This window comes from Camarhynchus parvulus, chromosome 1 (assembly GCF_901933205.1).
Source record: "Camarhynchus parvulus chromosome 1, STF_HiC, whole genome shotgun sequence".
NCBI classification, from domain to species: Eukaryota; Metazoa; Chordata; class Aves; order Passeriformes; family Thraupidae; genus Camarhynchus; species Camarhynchus parvulus.
This window is the reverse complement of record NC_044571.1, coordinates 69,710,374-69,732,435: the sequence shown is the minus strand read 5'-3', so window position 1 is coordinate 69,732,435 and position 22,062 is coordinate 69,710,374. Positions and strand designations below refer to the sequence as shown.

General features: G+C 36.7%; 1 protein-coding gene across 1 annotated transcript in view; it reads right to left on the bottom strand.

The window, feature by feature from the left end:
• Positions 1-340: 340 nt before the first annotated feature.
• The window catches only part of USP12 (ubiquitin specific peptidase 12), a 32,721-nt gene continuing 10,999 nt past the window's right edge, over positions 341-22,062 (bottom strand). The window contains exons 3-9 of the mRNA XM_030955686.1: positions 16,490-16,703; positions 13,273-13,499; positions 8,145-8,221; positions 7,885-7,968; positions 5,340-5,537; positions 3,495-3,573; positions 341-2,951 (exon numbers count right to left, since the gene is read on the bottom strand). Coding sequence (XP_030811546.1) covers positions 2,850-2,951; positions 3,495-3,573; positions 5,340-5,537; positions 7,885-7,968; positions 8,145-8,221; positions 13,273-13,499; positions 16,490-16,703 — 981 coding nt within the window. The 3' untranslated portion in view covers positions 341-2,849. The remainder of the gene's footprint in view (positions 2,952-3,494; positions 3,574-5,339; positions 5,538-7,884; positions 7,969-8,144; positions 8,222-13,272; positions 13,500-16,489; positions 16,704-22,062) is intronic.

The following is a 22,062-nucleotide window of genomic DNA, read 5'->3' as shown; positions in this document are numbered from 1 at the left end:
TGTGGGAAGGCACAAATTTGTTTTTAAGGGAGAAGAAGCCCAATGAAGAACAGTATTTACAACTCCCTTCTCTTCTACCTCAGAGACCAGGGACTTACCAAAAACTACTCCTAGAGAAGCACACCACCGCAAACACAGCTGCCACCCTATGATTTCCCTCACAACACACTGAGTAAGGTACTTAATGCAGTGTATTTAAACACACCTCTCTGCCCAGGGCTCAGGGCAGTTGGCCTCATACAACAAGCTCCACATAGTTGTTTGGGGTTTTTTTAGAAAACATTATAAAGTACAAAAGGCAGGTGACTGACCATCTGGGCTCCACAAAGGATACAGAATGTATCTTTAGAGAACATAACTTTATTTAATAGAAGTTTTTTGCTCCAATATACAAAATAAGGGACTGCAATCCCAACTGACATTTACATAGTTACACAGCAAATAAATTCCACCATTTATAACAACTGACAACTTTCCCACACTCCTCACTGTATTACAGTCAAGAAAAAAATCCTATAATGTTTTACATACCAATCAGTTATACTTCATATTTCTGTCTCTTTTAATTCTAAGTTGCAGTTTCTGACATCAGTTTAATTAAGAACTTACAATTATTTCAGCTGCGCTAAAAGAAAAATGAAATATATAATTTGGAATACTATCTCAAAACCCCTATACAAAATAAAAGTCAGTGTCTTATAAAAATACATAGCAGGAGTAAAACCAGTGAAACAACAAAAATGTTTTGAATTTTGTTAAAGTATAAAACATTTATCAACTAGCCTCAGCTTTCAACTACATTAAAACAAAAGAAAAAAACAAAACAAAAAAAAGAAAAATAAGAAAAAAAGGAAAAAAAAGACCAAACAAATTAGCAAAAGGTAATATGACAGTTCTTTTGCAATACTGTACCTTTAGTATGCAAAGGACTTCATCCTTCAAACATGCACCATTATTCAACTAATTTACCCCTTAAACCCTTTTTCTATTGAAAGCCAAAAATAGATGGTAACATTATTTGAATCCTTTCAGAAAAATCCAATCATATTTTTCTGCACCTCCCACAATATTTAGCCTTTACTTTACAATGCTGGTAGTTTAATCATGATACATAATCTTCTATAAAAGAATTCTAGCCAAACCAAGGCATTAGAAACTCTGCATCTTACAAAAGCGATTTGTTATAGTATGACAGTTGCTAAATAGCCCAATTTATTTAGTGACCCTGTTAAAGATTTGTTCAACTGAGTGAATAGGTGAAGTCATTTCCTGAGCTAAAAGATACAGGTAAGTAAATAGTCAGTTATAGCAGCAGACAGGAGACATTCTTTTTTAAAGTTGTAACAGTATCAATAAAATAACCTTAGAAAATTACAGTAATGTAAAAATCACTAGCTGACAAGGGAGTGACAAGGACATCCAAGACCTGATTGCCATAATCTGGAATGCACATCCAATGACCTTCCAGAAATTACATTCAGCTACTGTCAGACAATGTACTCCTAAGTGAAGAATGTCAAATAGTTCACATTTCTTATAGATCAGGTGTTTTGCCAAGATTTAATTCTTAATGCTGTTTCATAAGTCTAAAGCAAGGTAAACTGCTTAGTTTCAAAAATTTCCACTATACAGGACTTAAATATTATTACTCTCACAGGAATGTGGTACCTTCAGTCTCATGAAATTCCAAACCTATTTCTTCTTATTACTCAGACTTAATTTCATGTTTAATAGAAGTTGATCTGCTTTTAGGAGAGGAAATAATATTCTTAAAATTATTTACTTCAATCCAAATCATTCTAATTTGCCTGGAGTATGAACCATTAACAAATCATCAAAGAACTACAAAGACTGGTATACCACCACTGCACCAACGTTTTCTTATGATTTAAGTCTTCTACATCACTTTTTTCACCCATTAGTGGGAAGAGTCTATTTTGATTTAATTAAATAAAGTACCTGAGTTAGATACCAGTTCCTCCAGAAGGAAATCTCTCTTCTGTGTTAAAAATTTTTTCAGATATTGTAGGCGTCGCTTTTGTAATTTTTATTGTCTCTCCTTTAATATTTAAACATAATTAGTTTAAATTTAAATGAATATATAAAATTTCCAATACTTGTTAGAATAAAGGACAATACACAAGATCCTAAGTTACAATAATTTATAAATAAAAAATAAACTATTACAAACCAAATCTTTCCCCATACGGAGATGAAAAGCCATAACCTTGACTGATTGTTCCCGATTGCACGTTATAAATAATGTAAGCTTCTCCAGAGAAGCAAAGCATCCTTGCCTCCCTGACACCACTTTACACCCTCAGTTAAACCACTTCCATCAAGAAGGCAATTGAGTTGGGCCCAGACATAACTTCTTGCTTACATGTTAACCTTCCAAACCTCATTCTTTCAAACCTAAGCACAGGAAACTAACTTCACAGGGAATCCTTTACCTTTTGTACACAAAGTCTGTATAAAATACAGATTTCTAACGCTCCTAACTGCACCAAACCTGATTCAAAGGTCACTGAAGTCCATGGAAGGCTTCAATGGGCTTTGAACTAGGACCACAGAGATGGCATTCCCCAAAGGAAAGCTCCTGCAAGAGTGGCTGGTATCTCTCTTTTTGCTTTTATGGGATGCAGTGGAGATGTGTAGTCAGCATAATACCTGAGCAAATAAAATGAAAATGATATAAACATTTTAAGAACCCCAAACTCTTTTCTTAGTTGTGTGCAAACTGTGCTATTGCCCCTAGAGCTCCCTGCTTTCCTTCTCTTCAGTGCTCGCTCCACTCCAGGACAGAAGAGATGTGAGACACAAGAATCTCTCTTCAACACAGCTCCCCCTCAGTCCCGGGACTGATAGAAGAGGATGTAACCAGACTCAGAGTTCTTTGAGATGTCTGATGTCAACCCGTAGAATTCTTCAATAGCTTGTGCATCAATTTTCTGGATGTAAAAACACAAGAAATTGAAGTAGGAATGTCTTGCATAATATACACATAAAATAAGGTTCCACTCTAAAAGTTATTGTCAAACCAAATTAACTTTCACATAATTACATTAAACAGTAAAATCCAAATCATTCTTAAACTTGTTATGTCTCAGCTTCCCCTCAGCCATCAATTGCACAGAGGGTAGCAGCTATGTATGTTTTACATACAGATTTTTAAGTGTTGTTGTAAGTATTGCATTAAGTTCCTATATATTGTAAGCTAAAACCCAATTTATCTATATCATTATTTGTCTTCTTGCCACAGAACAGTTTATTAAACAATGGTGAAAGACAGTGGCCATAAACAAAAGAGTTTCTTTTTAAAAACCTAAATAGAATTCAAAGCATTGTACAGTCAAATTGTAAGGCACAGCTCTGCACACACAATTATTGCTCATTTAGACTGGGGTTGAAGCCTCTTTTCATCAGCACACCAGTCATTCTACTTTAAATAATCAGATCCACAACGGGGGTGCATGTGCTCTGGTTGGGCTTACCTCAACAATATCATCATCAAAAAGCAACCAAAAATCATGACTCTTCACTATTGCAATGTAATGTCCTCTGTTAGGGCCACTGTAAAATAAAATTAGGAAAGAACATAAACCATAACACCCATATATATGTAGAGATGCATTCCCTTTAATTATTTTTCTTGTAGAAAAGCAATACTTAACAGCAATTAAAATGGCTACCACTACAATTTCTGTTTGGATGTGTCTTGTCTTTTTTTTTTTCTCTCTACTTACATCATCCTCACAATACAGTCTTACTTATTATGCTAAATAAAGGATTACAATTTCAAATAAGGAATGAGCAGCACAGGCACAGACAATATAAATGAAATCTTAAACAGAGACAGAGAAGCGAAATCAATAAAGCATTCTGATATTTCATAGAGACAGAACAGATCCCAAACTATTTCTGATCTCCAGAAAGAAAAAAGCCTGTAGAGCTGCTGCTCATCTCCAGTCTCTTTATCTGGTCCACTGTAAACAGAAACTGAATTAAATGGGCAGTTTAGGAGTCTCAAGAAGCTCAGCAACGAGAACGGCTCCCAGTTAAAACTGTTACAATGTTCAGCCTCTTCAGTTATGGCAGACAAGAAATTTCTCCACGACTATGCCAGAAAAAACAACCCATCAGAACTTTAGGAGCGCCTTATTTCTCATCAGGTTTCAAGTAAGGAAACAGCACAGTTTCTGAAACAGCTGAACCTTACAACTGAAAGTGCACAACCGAGTTAAAGCAGTTCTGGAACTGCCATAACTGGCCAGCAGCACTCCCGTGGCTTTTGTGCCCAGGTCAGGGAGGGAAGGTGCCATCCCGAGGGAGATGTCTGCGCATCAGAGCAACACCATGAAAACAGCATGGACATCTCCTTCCTGCCCATGGCTCTGAGAACAGAAAAGTTCCCAAGAAGGCAGAAATAGTCAGAACAGCCAGAAATAATTTCTCTTATAATCCAGAGAAAGAGTGTCCCAGAAAACCACGGCACAAAGGCATATTTTCCAAAATTGTCCAATTTGAGATCTATTTATCTTAACTTTCCTCTCTAGTCATTGTGAGAAGACTGAATAAGTGGAGTCAATTGCCCAAAGAGAAAGTGAAATTAGGATTCCTAGTTATGAAACTGTGACCAGTTCAACCTAATCTAATGTCAAAGTTACCCTGCTTTGAGTTTTAGTATTTGACCTTACAACATAAATTATTCTGTGATTCTAGTTGTCAAATCGTAATTTTCAAGTTTTCAATTTGGTGCTTTTATCCACTCAATAAGCAGTTTGTAGAACAAGCTGGTTTTAAGCCTTGAAGCCACAAGAACATTCTTGAATATAGCAAAATCAAATACAAATCTAACAGCCCTGTTTTGAAAGCAATGAAACAAAGTAATCAACAAACTCATAACATATGGATATATTTCAGAAAATGTTGCTCAAGCCTTAAGGAAAAAACCACACCCTAAAGGAAATGCTTTATAAATTAATCTTTCTATAATGCTTCCCTTCCTAAGAAAGCTTTTTTCCTTAAAAACTGTTTTTAAATATTATCATATGATAATGTGTGTTTTGTGTTTTTTTTAAACACAGTTAAGTTCATATAAAGATCTGTAATGTGAAATACAGTTACCGTTACCATGTTTCACAATGATCTCTCAAAGCATCAAGGCCATAATTTCTGTCAGGACTGGTACCTTCTCACAACAATTTTTTTCCTAAATAAATTTCTTTTTAAGAGGTCTTCATTTGCTATTGATTTATATGACACTGGGGGCTTTGTGTTGTTCGTTTAAGCACAGTTATGCTTATAAAAAAATCCCTTGCTTAAAGCAGAGTAATTACCTTCCACAATGAACTACCACAGCAACAAGGTCATACATTCTGTCAGGATTGGTGGCATCTCCTGAGGTGTTAAATAAACGAAGCTCTAAAGGGAAAACTACTCTATAAGAGAGTTTTGTGTATCGATGCAGCTGATCCATGTACTTAAATCTCTTCAAATGGAGAGCTAGAATCATAGGCAGCTTTTTTACTTTCATCCTGAAAAAAAGAACAAACCCAAAAAACCCAGTGTTTCCAATATCCATCCTAAACATTCAGTCAGTAGCAACAAACAAGAAACTTGTTTTACTGAAGTCTTTATAAACCTTTGCAAGCATTAAAAGAAACCAAAGCAATCAGCTGTTTAAAAGTATATTGTGTTGTTAAACTAAAGGAAGATTTTTAACTGAAAGAGAGAGAGAGAGAACTGAAAATATATTTAAAACAGTAAGATATAGTACATAAAAACAGCTGTGATGAGCTCACATAATAATTTAGACATAAAGATCACACAGCACAGAATTCAATTTTTAAGTTTATCTACCCATAGCTTTCCCGAGTTCCAAAATCAAAACCTAGATCCCACTTGATGTACAGTGCAGGTATTGCAACAGAGCTATTTCAGAGGTCCTGTTCCAGCTGAATTTCCCAGGAAACCAGCCAAGTCAAACAAGCTCTTTAAAATAAGCTTTGTTACACCACTTTGTCACATAAGTATTACTCCTAAGCTTTCCTAGCCATTCATTTCCAAGCCATTCATTTAAAATTTCCAAGGGACACAAATAGCCCACTGTTATGCATCTACCTCCTGCTATCCAAACAAGATAAGGCTGAGCTCTGGCACAAAAATTTGGTACAAATGTTGCAGCAGTGTTTTATGGCAGTCAAAGCCAGAAAATGACCTAGTTCTACTGAGGATTCAGTAGCCCCTTTCCCTAGCACGAGGTATTGACATCTCACATCAGTGCCTACAAATCCTCCTCAGCCAACCATAGCTGGCCTGGCAGCAAACACTGACTTCCAAATCTTTGGGCAATGAATCTGCCCATGCTAACAGAGCAACCAAACCAGAGCTCTCTGCTTCTTGGCACAGCCACGTGCCTAAGACCAGCACAAAAGTCAGTAGGCTTTTCAAACTTTCAGCCCCAAAAGGCAGCTCAAAAGTCTCTGCAGTACAGCCCAGGTTTCAGACTTGTCTATTAAGGCCACACTTTCAGAAAGACAGGAAATTTGTAAAAGACAACCGGTTTTCAAAAGATAGGGGACTGTGGACATACTCCTTGATAACTCACCTGCCCACAAGGGAACCAGAAAATGAAAACAGTTGGAGCAGGGCAGAAAGATGGCAGAAGCAATGGTTTTTTAGGGTGAGTTACATTTTCATTATATTATGGCTACAATTTCTGCTCTCTTTTCAAAACTAAGTCCTCTCCTTATAATGTAACTGTGTTTGGTAATTGGAGCTCTTTCAATGGTGAAGAATTTTGGTACCATCTTTGCTACCTGAGTAGTCCCCATCACAGATATAAACTGTTTTATAGAGATGGAAGGTATGACTGCAGTGAAACTGAACCTACACCCCATGTGAAACCCAAAACATAAGCAATCAAAGCTGTGTTTTGCCATGGAAGTGCCTACAGTACAGGTTTATGTCAACCCAATTTATATTGGTCATGGCTCACATTACCTCCCACACAGAAAAAGAGCTCAGGCAACAGAAAACAGGCCAGGCCTGGATTCACAACCTCTACCAGACACCAATTAGTAAGCTTAGGCAACATGTGAAGGCAGACTTGGCAGATGAGATATGCAAAGGCTGTGTGTGCAATCCATGGTAAACCAAATAACCAGCAGCAGTGGTATAACCAGTAGAGCATGTCAGAGCTCCCACTCCTTAAGCCAAATACTTTCTCAGATAATAAATAACCACACAGTACACAAATTGACAGGTTTTTCAAAGGTGTAAACAAGACTAGAATTATTAGGCAGACAAGAATTGGTTTTAAGCAAACATCATGGTTTTCAGGCTTCCACAGAGCTTCTGATGATTTTCAGGAGCTCTGTCAAGCAGTTTAGCACAATTAATCAAACACTCTCAAGAAATCAGAAACTCAGTCAACAACAATAGTTACAAAAACTGCTATCAAACTGAATCTTTCAGCAACTGGAAAAATTATGTCATTTTCAAAACAAAATTAAGTTTAAGAAGTCACATGCAATCAATGACTTCATCATTGCCAATTATTTTTTATTAGTCCTCAAGAGCTTGTTTTGACTTGGCTTTTTAACTTTTTCTTGGTCTTAAGACTATTAATTTTCTCACTTGTAAAATAAATAATGATCAAAAGAGTCCCAAAACGCTTTACATGGATTCTTACTACTCATGGAAAGAGACACATTGAATTCTAGCAAGAGGAATGCAGGCAAGTTACTTTTAAGTGGAAGAAGAGTAGAAAAATTAAGGGGAAAAGGGTGTTCTCTCCTTTACACATACACACAAAAGCAGTACCAGAGTATTTTCATTGAATGCATGGGTTATTTGTCTCCTTCCCCAGCTGTGCTGTACCTTTTATGTGCTTCTTGCTTACTGCGACACTCTTCACAGTAATACTTGTATTCACTACACAGAGTTTCTGTGTTGCTGAAACCCCTGAGTAAAAAAACAAAGCTGTAAACGCTCATTTTTTATATGAAATATCCATATAAATGCACAATAGCAGCATAACAATACACTTCAATCTACATAAGGTAGAACAGGCAGCTTATTTCCTGCTTTCTGGGTAACAGGTAAGGGCAAATCACAAACATCTGGATTTTTGTGCCTACCTTAAACAGTGAGTGATTGAAGTATTCTGCTCCACATCAACTGAAAGGTCTAGGAAGTCTTCATCCTTGCTGCTTACCTGCATGAAAAGAAGACCCAATAGAACATAGTTAAGACAAATAATACTAATTTACCTCTGTTTTTCAGTACCACTTTCTATTGACAGAATGCATCTTTTACCCTATAATATCCTTTTAAAAAATTTTACAAGTGGCCTTTCTATTTCAGAGATTTGCTGTATTTTCTCTTTTTTTTCAGGAAGGGTGAAGTGTGTTTGAGTCTCTGGGTGTATATAATGCCAGTTGTCATTATGCTGTGATTTCAGATCAATGATATTAATGCTGATATATAAGTTTCTTCTACACCTCAGATTTTTCAGAAGAACAGAATCACTGTGATTATTCTGCTTAGTGCTCTCACTTCTGTTCCTCTCTGACTCCCTTGAACTGAAAGTTATGTATGTCCATGTCACACTGTACCCAATAAACAGCATGAATATTCTGAAGCCTCTTCCAGGCTAGACTCATACTATTAAAGGAGCAGCAGACACTAAATTTGGCAAATGAGAGCTTGGAGCTTGGTCTGACAGAGGCAGACCAAGCTCCAATAGCAGCCAATTCTCAAAAAAAAAAAAAAGTAAGAATAACAAGGAAGTAAAACAGAACATTCTAGAAGCAGAAAATAAGTTCCACCACACACCCTGACAAATGATGAAAAAATCCACAGCTGCCCTGAAAACCAACTATGCTACTGAAGTTTTAAAAACCAGTTATGCGCAACCTTCACTTTTGCCTGCTAGTGTGTCCTCTCTGTATCTAAATATTCTCAATGTCACTCATGACAATGGTCTCTGCCTAGATACAGAAGTAAATGCTTTTAGAAAAGATACCTGGCTGCAGTTTCTTGAGTGAATGCAGGAAAAGTGAAATGGCTACAGGGAAATAATGTAAGCTGATTCTTTTAAACATGAGATTTATGTTCTCTTTTCAACTCAGAATGGAAAAAAAAATAAGTGGAAATTTGTTCTCTGATACTCAAGAGATGAGAAACACACAGCTCCTAAGGGCAGCGTACATGGAGAAAAAAAGAAAAAGGCAGATGGTCAAGACAACCGTATTTGAGCATTAAAAACACAGGGCAAACACAAACACCCAGGAAATTAAGTTGAAAGGTTCTGTTAATACCTGTGAGAAGACTGGGCTCCCACTGTTCTGACCCTAGTCTTTCCAAGAGTTAAGTGTGCATGTCAAAAAACACCACTAAGTCAGTACACATAATTTCAACTGCAACATTCAGATGCTCAAGTATAATCTTTATACTTTTAGAGAGATCACAGAACACATATGGAAAACTTCCAAAATGTTCAGAGTGGGAAAAAAAAGCTACCTGCATCTTCAGTGTGCTGCACATTCAGGGATGTATTATGGTTTAGTTGTGTGGTCAATTCTTCAAAATATCCCCTTGCAAATCACTCTTGGAATTATCAGACCTGCGTTTATAACACTAGGAACCCTGGTGGAAATCACTGTAACTGGGGATTAAGAATGGCTCAGAAAAAAAAAACATCAGTTCTAGAAAACACTCTGCTGCTGCAGCCTTCAGCTAGGACAGCTGGAATTAGGGAGTCATGTGATCAGTGTTATTCAGACATGCAATTAGATAATTCTTCTGCTTTTGGTCTAATCAAGGAAAATTATGTGAAACAATAAAGATTTCACAGGCAGCTTTATCCCACACAAAAGCTGTAAGGGCAATGGAGAGGAGGGAAGGGATGTATTCTACTTGGTTAAAAAGAGATTGGTACTGAAAACAGAAGTTTGCAAAAGGACAATTTCCATTCTCTGTGATAATATGGCCTTAAAATACCTCACTCAGGTTAGACAGCCCACTGGGCACTGAGGACCATGAGGAATCATTGAAGGCTATATTGCAAGAATAAAGTGGATTTTTTTTTTCCATTTATGTTGGTGATTTATAAATTGCTATTCTTAATTTTTAAGATTCCTTGAGCCTTAGTGTAGTATTTGAATATAGTATTTGAATATAGTATTTGAATAGATTTTTCTAACATGAACTTATACAGTTTTAATTAAAAAAAAAAAATTAAAGCCACTCTGGAGTCCTACAAGTCTCCCCCCTCACTTTTTGTAAAGGTTCTATTTCAAATAAACATCACTAAGCTTCTCAGACTACAATCAGCAGTGCTATATATTTCAATCATCTATAGAATGAAAAAAATTACAGGCACAATGAGAAAACCTCAGCACTTGCAGGATCGAGCCCTGATGTGTTTAAAAAGCTGTCTGAGTGCTCCTAAGAGGAACATCTGAGTAATAGTGAGGACTTAGGATGTTCCAGAGCTCTGGCTGAAGAGGATGGTGTGCTGTTCCCACGTCACGGACATCATCTGCACCCACACAGCTCAGCTGTGCTCTGATGACCAAAGCTGCACAGAACACAAAGCTCAGATGGCTGACACTCACAAAATCCATTATTTCTTACACTTGGGAATTCCACTGGCAATGTGAATCTGCTCACTGGCAAAAGAGCTCTTGCAGCTCTAGAGTGCCATGTGTGCTAAAACAGAATGTAGTTTTAAAAGAAGCTGAAACAAAGTGTGTGATTTATCTTGGTTAAAAAAAAAAAAAAAAAAAGAGAGAGAAATGAAAATTGAGCACAGCTAAAGGCTCTGTAGTACTCATATGAGAGAGAACACTGGGATTTTCCTTATTGCCTTCTCTCAGTCCAAAGCAGAACTGAGCCAAAGAATTTTATGCCTTGTAGAGTCATTTGAACCCAAGAGCAAGACCATCACCTGGAGACTGATACGGTGGTTTTGACAATTTCCTATATTTCTCTGTAGAAGTACTGGCCACATTTAGCTGTTCAAAATTTAATCTTGATGAAGCCAATTATAATACTTTCTGGTTTACTCTTATCCTTCCTTAAACTATGAGAGAAATCCATAAAACCAATTAACTTCTAGACAGTTTCTATAAATTAGCCATAAAAATTTACATTCACTTCATCATTCTGCCTCTATCAAGGAAGGGTGAAAGCATTATAAAGAGAAACCACATTAAAAACATATAAAGACAACTTACAATCCCTTTGTAACACATTCATTTAATAAATTGGCTTGCTTCACAACACAAATCTTTATTGAAGAATCATATCTACGTTCCTTATACTCCACTGTCCATACTTAAACTGAGGATGCATCTTTAGATAGTTCAGTTTTTATCTTTAATATGGGCTAATGAAACAGTGCATCTGGAAGGATGCTTTTTTCCATAACCAGGACAACCAAAATCAGAATAAAGTTTTGCTCATTTTAGGAACACTGAGGAGCTTTGTCATTACAAGATAATGACTGTCACTTTCAGCAAAGATATATGTTATGCTTTATATTTAAATATGCAATAATTTTCCAATTTAAATTAAAAATATACTGGGGCTATTGTCTTGTCATTAAGAAGCAGTAATTCATCCACTATTGCTTGTAATCTTGTACATGAGCTATTTCCAAGTATTCCTAACATTTTAGCTTATATTTCTAAAGACACAAAGAATCTAAATGCCAACAGCTCCTAATAAGCATCAAAACAATCATATATACTCAGTATTTTTAAAAATAAGACACTATTCACAGTAATATTGCCCATTTATTGTATCCAAATGTGTTTCTACATGCTCATTTCCAGGTCACTGTGTTTTAGACACAAGCTGACATACTAAAAATACAGAACCTGATAAAATAGTTTCCAGATTACTTTGATTATTATCTTGTTCAGCAGTAGCTGAATATTTCTATTAGCTACAGCTAACACAAAAAAAAACCAAGCAGTGTTAGTAAAATTCTCCAAATTGTGACAGACCTGATAACTAATAAAATATGTTAGCAAAGAGCATATCAGTGTTTTAAAATTGCTTTAAGGATGGTACCTAGATCAAAATCCTGACAGCAGTAATTCATAATGCCACAGGGAGGAAAGATAATGATGCCAGTTGTGTCAAAAGACTACACTCATGTTTCAAGGGGAAAAAAAAAGAACAGCTCAAGAACTAGAAGAGAAACAATTGATAGTTGCCAAGAAATACTTATTAGGGAGGGGAAATCTGCTAGAAAAAATATGGTAGCGTAGAATGAGCACCTAAATTACTCATAGTCTGCAGTTACATTATACATGACATTATGAAGCTCTGTTCTTTGAAATAAAAGAGATGGGTATTTCTAGAAGACTGAGAAAATTACATGAGAAATATACAGATTTGATTCCTGCCTTCCAACGTCATGCTGACATATCTGCATTACCTAATTAAGTTAAAGAAAATTGGCATGAAGTTATACAAAAACCACAGCCATTTAGCTTTTTACAATCTCTAAGGAATAGATCATGACAGAATTACTGTAATTTTCAAATTGTGCTGCTTTGAGTCTTTCTCAAGCTGGTAAAATCCAATTTTAAGTTTTTATGAAATACATTCTTTCTCTTATCATGGAACTTCTCACAAATATTTTAGTATAGCATACTCAGAGAAATTTTATTTCTCAGGATGTAGTATTAGAAGAATTCCTGTGGACAGACATTTAGGGAAGGATTACTTTTCATGAACATGAAGGTATGTTTTTTGAGAATACCAGTCTACTACCAAAGTGCCAAAAGCCAACCATTAGTATCTTGATTTCAACGGCTTTAAATTTAACAACTAGCAATCCATGGAAACTGATTCACAATATTTAATTATGAGATGTATCAGTAAGCACAACACTAAGCTATTTAGACACTAAATTTGAGAAGAACCTCACACCCATAAATCAGAGTTTATTTTGTTTAAGAATACACCACTTTAGAATTTTCTGATCTAAATTTTGAAGGTGATTATGATCACACTGACAAAAAAAACAATTGGGCATTTTCCTAACATTGATCAAATGTCTCTTCCTACAATTCATGCATCGGCTGCTGGAATATTCTTACTAACAAAGAAAAACTGCAAATATACACACAACTATAAAGATCACTGAAGAATTAAACAAATATCTTGTTCTTCTGGGAGAAATGAACTGTGAAGCACGAAGCTCTGAACGTGGCAGTGTTGGTGTTTACAAAGCACATGAGAACTTACAGTTTCACAGGTAAGACACCTGGTTTCGTTAGTTAATGTTCCCTGGAAGATCTCGTGCACCCAGGTGGGGTCTGGGGGGCTGTTGCTCTCACTGTCCACGTTGCCATTGGGCAGGCGCCCGTTCTGCTTCTCCTGCTTCCTCTCCTCTTGCAAGATGTCCGCAATGGTGTTCAAAAGGTAGTTCAGGAACTCGTGTGCATCCTGCTGCATGTAGTTATCAAACAGTTCTGCGAGATAAAACACAAGGCTTACTAACTGATCAGTTAGTGCTGTGCTACAGAAAGTTTTTTAACAGAGTCAGATTTCAAAACCAGTCCTTGATTTCACATCTTGAATCATTCACAGCAATACAACACCAACCCGAAATGCCTACTTGATAAACTAAGCCAAAAAAATAGGGGGTGGGAAGAGAGGACAGCAAGTCAGCTTGCACTGAGAGAAATCACTCATCTGATTGGAACGATTTGAAAACTGAACCATAATGCAAGAAAACCAGGGCACAATTCAACACAGGTGTATGTGGGGTGCTGCCAGAACTGGTACAGGTCACTCTGCCCAGCCTCCAGATGCCACTGGTTCTCCTACAGGGGCTATGCCGTCTCTGCCAAGCTTAGGTCAATGTCTTGGATAACACAGATTCAGTAATAGTCACTTCTTTTCTCTCTGACCAGGAATTGCTAAGAGGAAATTTACCTGCCTATTTAAAAAGCATTGTATATCCCGAGCTTGTATCATGCAAGTCTTTTAATGTGCAATTATTTCAGTTTGCTGGCAGTCCAAGAATGTTCTAAGAGACAGGTCTTCAGTGTACAGGAGTGGATAGATGAATGAAAAAGATACTCAGTGAAGTTCAAGTTTCGAAATGCATACAGGCACTCCAGGGAAGCTTTACAGTCATTCACCTGATGGCACCCAGGAATAAACTTCAAACAGAAAAAAAAGGTCTAAGGTTATTAGCTAAGTAGGGAAACCCTGATGCTAATCTAGGTCATTTGGAGAGCTTAAGTAGTGCAATAGGTCAGGCAAGAGTAGGAACCATGTAGTTTATTTAATGAACTACTACACTATTTTTGAGACAAGTGAGTTCAATCTAGCCAATTGCAAGATCTTTATTTAATCAAGTAAATCAAGGCAGGGCAAGAGCTACAAGTCTCTTAAGGTAAAAGACTTCAGAGGTTCTTCACAGTGTAGTACCACAGGTCAGGGCTTTGTGCCCAGTCAGTAATAAGCATTAACTACAGCAAAGTGAAAGCTACAGATTGCGCATTTTACAATTAAAAGAACTTTATGCAAATGTAACAGTACACCTCCAGCTGACTTCAAGCCAGCAGCTGCTTCCCAGGCAATTAAACTTTACGTCATTAATAGAGAAACACAGAATTGCTTGGGTTAGAAGGGATCTTAAAGACCATTGAGTTCCAACTCCCCTGCTCTGGACAAGGACACCTTCCAACAAGACCACGTTGCTCAAAGCCCTGTCCAACCTGGCTGTGAACACTTCCAGGGATGGGGCACCCACAGATTCTCTGGGCAACCCACTCCAGCGCCTCACCACTATCACAGTTGATAATTTCTTCCTAATCTCTAATCTAAACCTGGCCTCTCTCAGTTTAAAGCCATTCCCCCTTGTCCTGTCACTACAGGCCCTTGTGAAAAGCTCCTCTCCAGCTCAGAGATGTACAATATATCCATGCTGTATTCAGACATTGCAAATAAAGATGGAGCAGCAGCTTTGGAGTCCGGAATACATTAAGACTGTGTCCTCAGTTATCACCCTGGTATAGCTGGATACTGACTGAAGAGACTCTAGATTGGTGTTGCACATCTACCTGGCTCTTTAACTCTTCTTTAAGGCTCAAAATTATAAACCCTTACAATGAGCACTTAATAGCATATATGATACGCATGTAATTACAGCCTGAATGTAGCTATTTATTTGTACAAAAAGTGAGAGTATCATCATTAAAAGAGGTCCAAAAATACAAGGGTTGAACTTCTACATCTGACTTCTCTACTGAAGGTTTTCCAATTGCCTTGCTCTGCGTAGAATTTTAGTGGCATGACATAATTACACATTACAAAGAACACTTTCTATAATGAACTTAATGACTCCTGTGGTTTGCTTTCTGCTTTCCATCTGAATGATTCTCTGCATTTGTTATAATGAACTGTTTCTGTAAATGTATCAAACACAAGCACACTTACCAGAGGATACATGCCAAAGAAGGGAATGAGTTTTCTGCTTTGCACAGGCAAGTGATTGTACAGCACCCAAGAGCTTTTTTTTAACAATATCATTACAGCTCATGGAGTGCATTTGCTGGAAGAGCCATGTCAAACTAGGAACGCCATCATAATATTTTATTTCTTGTTTTTACTACGGAGAGTCATCATTAAAATGCTTTTTCAGTCTGTATGCATGGTCTTGGAAAAGACTGCAACAGTATGAACACATCTATTGCAGCAGCATTAAGTATTGTACCTCACACAGTTTATGTAAATATAGTAATTACTCCTTAAGGAAAAAAGTTGTATTTTGATAAAAATGTATCCAAATTGAGTAGCAGATTACAAGGTTTCATTTATATTTTAACATCAAATAATTTTCTAGAACATTCTAATGAATTAGCCCTGCAGATAAGAAACAAGAAATGTGAAAAATCCCTAGAAATCTCTTGACATTTAGGATAATGATGACATGTAAAAAACAATTTGCCAAAACTACTTAGTAGTTTTAAAAGTAGGTCATGTTATATATATATATAAATTCTAAGTCGATTTAAAAAGGTGGGGGGCTTTAATCTAGATTCTTATGGGCAAGTCTTTCCACAGACTCAGTTTGGGAAACTGATTCCTCCATTTAAAAAATATTTTCTTTAAAACAAAGAACAAAGGTTTTACAGTGAATTTTGATTGCAAATACTGAACTCCCAGAGAAACAAAACTAGCAAGCAATTTCATAAGCAGATAGTGACAATATGACAATGCACTTAAGTTTTATTTGAAGAGAGAGAGACAAGGATTCCCTGTCAAAACTGCTCCAGGGTTACACGCTTATCCTGGGGCACCTCTTGTTTATACTACAGCACCAAAAGCACTTTCTATATAGGCACTCTACAGAGCACAAATACACAGGCATTTAGCTGGCATACACTATGTCAGCTTCAGAATCAAATCATAATTGCTGTAATTGTTACACAAGAAAAAAAAAGGTTACCATTTTCTTTCCGTAATCTTGTTATAAATTTCTTGGGAGGTATTACTCCAACTTTTTTCTTCTGGGTGGCTATACTGTGGAAGAGATCAGCTAAGCATGTAAGGAGATTCTCCTTTTTTCTTGGCTGACTCTTGTAGGCTAAGACTTTGTCTCGAAATGGTCGACAAAAATAAAGTGCCTGGAGAACTGAATTGCAGTAGCACGTATTCCCGAACTACAAAATAAGAGAGAGATCTGTGAGTTTGCATGGCATTACTGTAGAGAGGCAAAATTAATTTCAAGCTGTAAGAGAGTGCATAAGCAGAGGTCAACTTTCTGCAAGTCATTTCTTCCTGACTTTAAGGTAGAAAACATATTGACGTTGCACAAAGCATTACCAAGTACACAGTATGTAAGTGCATGAAACACCTAGGCTAATTTGAACAATAGTATTTAATTTTGTCTCACTTAAAATTTAACTTATTGGTAATATTTTCTATGTATTTGGGTCAAAATGTTCAAAAAATACCCCCAATGCCAAAACTCCCAAAATAAGCTCAGGTAAAAATATCTGTCTACCACATATCAGTCACAACAGCAATGAACATGCACAGCATGACCTTGTACTGCAAAGAAATCCAGCTGAAAATGGAGAGTGCCTCACACAGTTCAGGAATTAGATTGTCCAAATCTTAATAGCTGTCATCCAAGTCCAAAATAACTACTTTAACCTGCTCCTACATTTTCAGTTCTCGTTCCAGGGTGACAAGATTTGTTTAAGGAAATTCCTGTATGCCAATGTGACATGGCCTGCTTAGGCTTCCAAGCTATGGCAGTTGGTAGCTTGAAATCAAGACTGCAGGGAAAACAGAACACAACTGGGACGTGCAGACTTTGAAGGAGACAAGCCACTGGACTGAAAGAGGAAAGCAGAATCATCAAGAAAAGTGTCCATAACCCATTTTGTACCAGGACACCCCAGGTGGGACACTCCTTCCTCAGACTCCTTTAGGCACCTGAGGCTACTGACACTGTCTGCAGCTCAGCCCAGCACTGCAAACATTCCACCACTCCTGTGAAAGGGTTGTGAGCCACCAGTGGATACAGCCATTCTAATTTCATGCTGCCATTCTGATTTTAAGCTGCCCTCGCCCTACAGTGGAATCTATTATCCAACACTGAAAGTGTGGGAAAAATCTTTACGAGGCCCTCAGCAAGTAACCCAAGCCTTCAGCTGCACTCACGCAACCTGCAAATTGAAGCATGCACCTATTGCACACATTCTGCAAAATGTGGAAATAACATTCAGATTTATGTTACATAGAGACAGCAGCACATATTGGTAGCAAATTCTGAGAGTTTATTATCATGAGGGGGAGAATTATATAGCAGAGACTGCCTTCAGAGATATTTTAAGAGCAGGTTCCTTCAATAGAGAAAAAGAACTAAAAGCTTCCACATCTTAGAAATAACAGAGAAGTAACTACTTTTTGCTCACTCCCAATTAAGACAAACAAGAGCACCATGCAATTTAATTACAAAACTTAAAAATTAATTACTTTCCTCTATTTTAAACAAATTAAATACGAAGAACTACTTTCTAAATAACCAAGACACACTCAAAGAATATATAAGAAGCATATTTTAAAAATATTAAGATGTCATTAAGGTATCCATATTAAAAAGTGATGAATTTAACATCCATTATTCTTCTTTATTTAAGCTAGGAAAATGCTTATATTAGCTTCTTTGTGGTCCAAATCTGCAAATATGTCAATGAACTTAAGAGGAAAACTGGGGCTTTTTACCTTAAAGGAAGCTGATGAAATCACACAGTAGCTTAAGTCAAAACATTTAATATTGTAAGCTGTTTAGGAGTTTATAATTAGAAACAGCCATAAAAAGAGAACCACATTAAAGTGCTAAGAAAGTTCTTAAAATTTAATCAAACTGGAAAACTGCTAAAGTTTCTACAGCATGCATCAAAAGATGAAAAGCAAGCAAATTAGAATTTTCATAAGATTCCAATTTTAAAAAGGAGCAGTCTGATGATAAATTAATTAGAATGGCAACCATGTGGTGAGAGACAGACAAAATATGAAGACCTCAGAACACTGAACAAAATTCAGATTAATTTAATATGAATGTATGTTAACCTACATGCCTGTGAGTATGAAATAAAAGCAAGCAGATTAAGTTCCTAAAAGGCTTTCTCCAACCAGATTCAGAAACATAGCAGGCAACAGGAGAATATTTGAAAGCAAACTCCTGAAGAAAGTTTAATTAGCTCACATTTGTTTTATCTCTAAAGCATCAGTCTTTATCACTTCAAAACTCAAAATATTTTTAAAATAAATGCTTCCAATCATGAAAAATATTTATAAGGCTGTACCTGTACTAAGCAACAAGTGGGAAATGGTTGGGAGGTTTCTAGACTACGCAACTCAATTTGCTAATGGACAAATGCTGGTCTTACCACCAGTATTACTTCAGTTCCCAACTTTAGAGAAACACCCAACACCTTGCTCCAGACTCCCCATGCTCCCACCACCCACTCTCACTCTGCTTTCTAATCCTGGACCTTCAGCACTGGGCTGGAGTGCCAAGAGACACCTTCCTCCTCCTCCTCCCCACCTCAGCCAGCACTGCCTCAGAGCCACAACAGCTGGGAGTGCAAGCCCTGCACTGTGGGACTTCATGCTTGTCCAGCCTGCCTCAGAACAGCAGCAGAAAATGTAAAAAGACGTTGTTGGGACCATCTTATGCTGTGCATGACTAAGAGATGTAAAAAAACCCACATTTTTTTCTTTTTATCGGTTCATTCTGTTCTTCTTGTTTCCTTTCTTGAAAATACTGCATTCATTATGTTTTACACTCACACACCTCATCTTGTTCTCATTTAAATTCTGAAAGCAAAGTTACAACACCCAAACCTATGTGGAAAAATGAGACAGTAGGCAAAACAAACACACTGCACACCCATGAACATTTATAATCTTATAGCTTACTCTTCTGATGCACATACAACTGGGAAGAAATGTGGCTGTTGAACCCCATTCTACAAAGAGATTTAAAACAACTTAGATCTGTTTGGAACACTGTCTTTGAGCAGCTCTGGGGTTCCTTCCAGCTCTGATGCACTGGCAGCTCTAACAACTTCTCATTCTTGCAATAGTCCATTCCAGTGAAAAGGATTTCTCCAAAACACACGGATCCACTGCAAGAGACTGAATAACCAAACCTTCTGCTCTAGAAATCTGGTAAACTGCTGAAGAGTTTTCAGAGCAGCTCTCTGAGATTAAAAATCTTTATTTCATCCTCACTGGATAAAATGATTGATGTAATTTGTGAAGCACATACATTTGAACAGTTTGCATTACTGCCCTGAAGAGGGAAGAAGAGTGATAAGCAGACTTGATGCTCCTGGTTGTCCAGATGCACGGGACATCACACTCCTAATGCTTTCATTACCACATATCTTAGATACTTCCTGCTGATTTAGTGAATGATATTGTCCCTTCAAGTCAAAGTCGAATTTTCCATTTCCATCTGGTCATCCATATGTTTCCCATAATTGCCCTTTCTTAGGTCTTCCTTTACCTCTCAAATTGCTCTTTCAGCACATCCTCTGAACAATCCCTAGATTCTACCATAAAGCAGGAAAAGAATTAAGACAGGGCTTTTGCCTCCTCCTCTTTTATGCTACCTCTGGAAAATTGACAGATCTCTATTTCAGAACTGTCATCTTTATCTAAAATGCTTTTCTGTATTCCAGACACCTCAAATGGCCACCTATCACATGGTTAGAAAAAAGCTACTGACTTCCACATTATTTCCCTTTTTCCCATTACCCTGGAGAAAGTTAGGACAAACAAAATCAATAAACAAATTAGAAAAACTTAGCAGTAAATGTTAACAAGTCTCTAGGAGATTCACTTTCTATAATTGCTACAAATAAATTAGAGAAATTAATGAAGGCAAAAACTGTGATTTCTATCACTTCTCAATCTAATAGTACTAATTTATTATCTAATTATCTAGTATTTCTTTTCATTATCTCTGTCATTCTTTCCAGTCATTGGCCATAGCTAGTTACTTTCACTTTTCCTGGCAGATTTACATGCTGAAAGTTTATTACACATTTATGGTATGCATGTGCTGTGTTAGTAAGCACAACCTGCAGAACAGACCTGAAAACCATTCAGGCATCAACATCACCGAATTTCCTTTGCCAACCACTGTACCTGAAAACCAGCACCAGTGTGCCATAAACATAATGAGATCCCATTTTATTATTTGTTACAATTCAAAGAATTTTAGCCCATAAAATTTGTTTGAAGCTAAAATAAGCAAAATTCCTGTAGAAGACGGAAAATTAAAAGCACTCTGATATATTGTAGCTGCCTGCCTCTTAAATGAGTGCAATGACAGATACCCACTCAAATTTCTACTCCCCCTTGAGTACAAAAAGCCAGAATTTGTTGATCTTCATGACATATTAGGAAGACTGTCCTTTACTGAACCTTCTCCTAAGGGCACAAACTATGTAAAACTTTAAGATTAGGTGTACAATACAATTTCACCGTTAAGTCTTAAATCCTCTCTGGACTTGGACAATAAATTAGGAAAACGGTTCATCTGTCAACAGAGTAACAGATTTGAGAAACCCTGTCACTGGAAAAATGGAAAGGCTCAGTTCTGCTGCAGAACTGACAGGCATTAACAGTGAAACTGCTGCATTTCCTCTTCTGAGAGAAGTAATGTGGCATTCGCGGGGGATTTCAGCTTTCATGAGAAAGGAAAGAAATCACTTGAATTTAAGCGATGGTGTTTTGAGATGCATGGAAGTCAGCTTGTCAGTGTTTACTGATTCCACAGTGCATGCTGAGACTGCAGACTCTCAAACCAGGTCAGTGCTAAGTATCTGGAGGTAGGCACATGTTACAGAACCAGGACAATATTTAAATAATCAGTTCCATTAAGAAAAGCAAGACAAGAGCTCTTGTTAAATCAACCTGTTTTAACTATGTCATTTCTGAAGCCCAGTTAATTTAATATTTCACATCAGTATAATTCACTTTCTAACAAGATACACTTTTCATCAGTAATATCAGAAATTAAAGTTTAAATCATTCCTTAAAAATAATTATTGATTCAAGCAGTCCAATATATTTTTTCTGCTTTCCTCTTTGGGCTGAATTTTTTTTTATCTTAATATAAATAGCAGATATAAATACTTTGTAGCATCATAGTCTTTCACAAGACTTTTTTTTTCTTTTAATGTATTTATTTTACTTTATTGGCATATTATGAACAACAAGCTACATATTTTACATAGCCTTCTTTAAGACTTACACATTTTAATAACTTGAAAGTGATGTAAAAATTACCCTACGACTGATAAGACAAAATAAAAATATTCAGTAGAGAGCCCATTTCAACAATTCAATAGCATATTTCAACAAATGCACAAAATACTAAAACACATTTCAATAGTATGACTATTCAGTGATTATATCTTTCAGAATTTAAAGTATTCACTCATCTCAGTCTTGTTTAACCAACCCATTCCTGTCCTTCCAAAGCAGTAAGTT